Source organism: Sceloporus undulatus, chromosome 3 (assembly GCF_019175285.1).
Source record: "Sceloporus undulatus isolate JIND9_A2432 ecotype Alabama chromosome 3, SceUnd_v1.1, whole genome shotgun sequence".
In the NCBI taxonomy this organism is placed as follows: domain Eukaryota; kingdom Metazoa; phylum Chordata; class Lepidosauria; order Squamata; family Phrynosomatidae; genus Sceloporus; species Sceloporus undulatus.
In genome coordinates this window covers 49170768-49174128 of record NC_056524.1, presented here as the reverse complement: position 1 = coordinate 49174128, position 3361 = coordinate 49170768, and the positions used below count along the sequence as shown (strand labels likewise).

At 41.4% G+C, this 3361-nt stretch overlaps 1 protein-coding gene across 1 annotated transcript; it reads right to left on the bottom strand.

Moving 5' to 3' along the window:
• Positions 1 to 900: 900 nt before the first annotated feature.
• On the bottom strand, positions 901 to 2166 carry GJA8 (gap junction protein alpha 8). The gene has a single exon (XM_042459119.1). The coding sequence runs from the start codon at positions 2164 to 2166 to the stop codon at positions 901 to 903; it is 1266 nt and encodes a 421-aa protein (XP_042315053.1).
• Between the last annotated feature and the right edge of the window lie 1195 nt (positions 2167 to 3361).

The window sequence follows — 3361 nt, the reverse complement described above, 5'->3', positions numbered from 1 at the left end:
CTAGACTCCAGGAGGGTAAGGTTGAAACCACCACTCAGCCATAGAAACTTGCTGGGTGACCATGGCTAAGTCAAACTCTCTCAGCCTAAGAGGAAGGCAGTGACAAATTTCTTCTGAATAAACCTTGGCAAGAAAACTCTAGGGTGGGATGATTAGAAGTCAGAGGCAACTTGAAGACACATTCTGCATACCACAGTGCAAGAATTATATTGCCAAGCAGGAACTCTAAGATTCCACCTTAACATTGGGAAGAACTTATTACTGTAAGAATTGTCAAACAGTAGAATAGACTGGGGAGACTGCTATCTTTCTTTGGAGGACTTTAAGCAAAGATTGGATTTGCATCTGTCATGAATGCTGAAACTGTATATTCCAGCATGGCAGAAGAAGTTGGTGGCCTTTGAGTCCTCTTGAAACTATAAGATTTTATGACTCTGTGATTCTGTACCAACACCAACAAAAAGTCACATAACAGGTTCTCTGCGTCTCATGATGGGGATCTATTGCACAGACAAAATGCTAAGCGCCCGAAGAACTACACTGGGATGGGAGTGGGAATTTAAACAAATCACACTGCAGATTTTGCTCTGCCATAGGGAAACATCTGGATATCACATAACAATGGTGATTGCCTATATCCCTTTTTGTAAGAGAAATACAGTTGGCCCTCCATATCCACCTTAAAAGGTGCCTTAGAAGGAAGAGGAAATGATTGACATGACAGCTAGCACCAGCTGCTGGATAAAAAGGACTGAGAAGGCCCTTAAGCTTTTGCAGCACCTTTCTAACCAAAAACACTGATAAGGAACAATATTAAAATGACCAGTTTAGCATTTTAAAACTTCTGAGATGTATGTATGTATATATGTATATATGTCAAGACCACTTGAGCCAGTACCCTCATACAGTCAGATCATCTGACCTGGCCCGACTACTACCTTTGCTTAACCTGCTAGGGGGTCTTGTGTCAGCTGTAAGATCCACAGATGGTAGGGCTGTGTCCTCTTCTGAAGGCTCTGGCCCTAGCTCTTGCTCATCCTCCATGTGCTTCTCTTCTTCTACTTTTTCTTCCACTTTCTCTGTCAGTTCTTCCTCTGTTTGTTCATCTTCTTGGACCTCTTCAGCCACCCCTTGTTCTGGCTCCTCTCCTGCTTCCACTTTCTCCTCTTCCTGTTCATCCATTTGGGCATAGGATGGCAAGTGTTCTTCAAAGACACTCGGAATGTCCTCCAGGTGTTCCATACTGATCTTCTCCTCAAACCCATTAAATGAAGGAGGAACAGGTACAGCTTTTACTCCCGCTTCTGTCAAAGGGAAGTAGTGAAATGCTGGCTTCTCCTCCTCCTCCAGCAGCTTGTAACCTTTGACCTTTTGGATTGATGAAACAGCAATAGAGTGAAGGGGCTTCTCTAGGGTTTCTACAGGCTGTTGTTGAACTGGTCTCCTGAAGGCATTCTGAATCTTCTTAAGACCCAAGTGGCTGATCTCCACAAGATTGAGAAAGAGGGACACTGATGCTACAACCAACATAAACATGATAAAAACAGTTTTTTCTGTAGGTCTAGACACAAAACAATCTACCAGATTGGGGCAAGGCCACCTGCCACAGCGGTAAAGAGGAAGAATTCTGAAGCCATAAAGGAAGTACTGACCCACGATGAATCCCACCTCAAACAGTGTTTTGAAAAATATGTGGCAGATATAGGATCTGAGAAGTGTTCCCTCAAGGTGGAATCGTTTGGTTTCCTTGGTAGATATTGGACTCTTATGGTCTGGATCAAGGGATGAGTTTTCATCATCTCCTTCAGCTTGCCGTTGTAGAGCCTTCTCTGCTTGTTCCCGCTCTCTCTTTTTCTCTTCCATCCTTACATGGTGTACAGTGTGACCCAAGTAAACCAGTGAGGGAGTGGAGACAAAGATGATCTGTAGTACCCAAAGCCGGATATGGGAGATGGGGAAGGCCTCATCATAGCAGACATTCTCACAACCCGGCTGCTGTGTGTTGCACACAAAGTCCGACTGCTCATCTCCCCATACAAACTCTGCAGCAGTGCCTAGGATCAGGATGCGGAAAATGAAGAGCACTGTAAGCCAGACTCTGCCAATGACAGTGGAATGTTCATTCACCTCTTCCAAAATGTTCCCCAAAAAACTCCAGTCACCCATTTCTGGCAGGCTGTTTAAAAGAAGACAGTCTTAAGTTATATTAAAAGGACTTCAATATATTCTACATTCTATTTCTTGCAGTCTTTTAAGAGCTCCAACCAATAATCATTTAAAGTTCAATCACAAGCCACATCCCAGTGAAGTAAATAGCATATACAGTGTTGGATTCAGAAGCTCTGGATTGCAGTCCTGAAGGGACCACTGTACAAATCCTTTTTAATCCTGAAGGGAGCACTGTACAAACATCATAATCAAACAGCATAATATCTAATGCAAAACCTAACAACTTTTCTCCACTTGCTAATGAAAAACCTGCTTATATTCCCTAACTGCATCTCAAAGGTGGATGCAGAATTTCCCCACTCATGGATAACTTTCTCTGGTTTCAGTGGTAATGTTCTCATGCAGAAGCAACATTATGATGGCCATTCTGCACCATTCTATTGCAGTGGCCATTTTAGGTTGTAGGGGGATTCAGTGCCTACACCCTGAACCATCTTTTAAGCCAACTTATTGTGCTTCAAGTGAACAGAGAACTGCATTCATAGGGGGGTCTTGAGTATCTCCTTACACAATCATGTAAAAATCATAAAAATTGTACAACTACAAATAAAGATGAAGTAGGAAAACAGAGATCAAAGGAAGGGGAAGTCAGTAAGTATGATAGAGAGAAGGATGAAAGAAAGTTGGAAGATGGTTAGAGTATGTGAGTGAAGGTAGGAGAAGAGGTTATAAGAGAGATGGGAAGGAAAGAAAGAAAAGGGGTAGAGATGGAGAAGAGAGAAAGTTTTGAGAGGGGTGAAAGGAGAGAAGATAAATGAAAGAGAAAGTAAGGGGGAGTTGAAATGGAAGGATGGAGTAAGGAAGGTTGCGTAAGATAAAGAAAGGAAGGAAATCGAAAAACAGAAAGGAATATATATGCTGAAATTTAGAAAGTTAAGAAATTTACTTTGATGTATTTTGAAGAATTTTTGAGTATCATTTGGAAACTTGATTGTAGTTGTATGTTTGATTTTAGAATTTTATAGTGTATGTTTTAAATTAATAAACTTTAAAAAAAATTTAAAAAATTAAGAAAGCAACTACTAAAGTTACAATCCAACAAGATTCTAGCCATCCTCTAAGCCACCTTCTGGTAAACTCATCATGCATTACATCTGCAGCACACAGGATCTTGCTAAAACCACTGGGGCAC

Bases quoted from the DNA above. Each gene is read 5' to 3' on its own strand.
- GJA8 (XM_042459119.1), bottom strand. From the start codon at position 2,166: ATGGGTGACTGGAGTTTTTTGGGGAACATTTTGGAAGAGGTGAATGAA.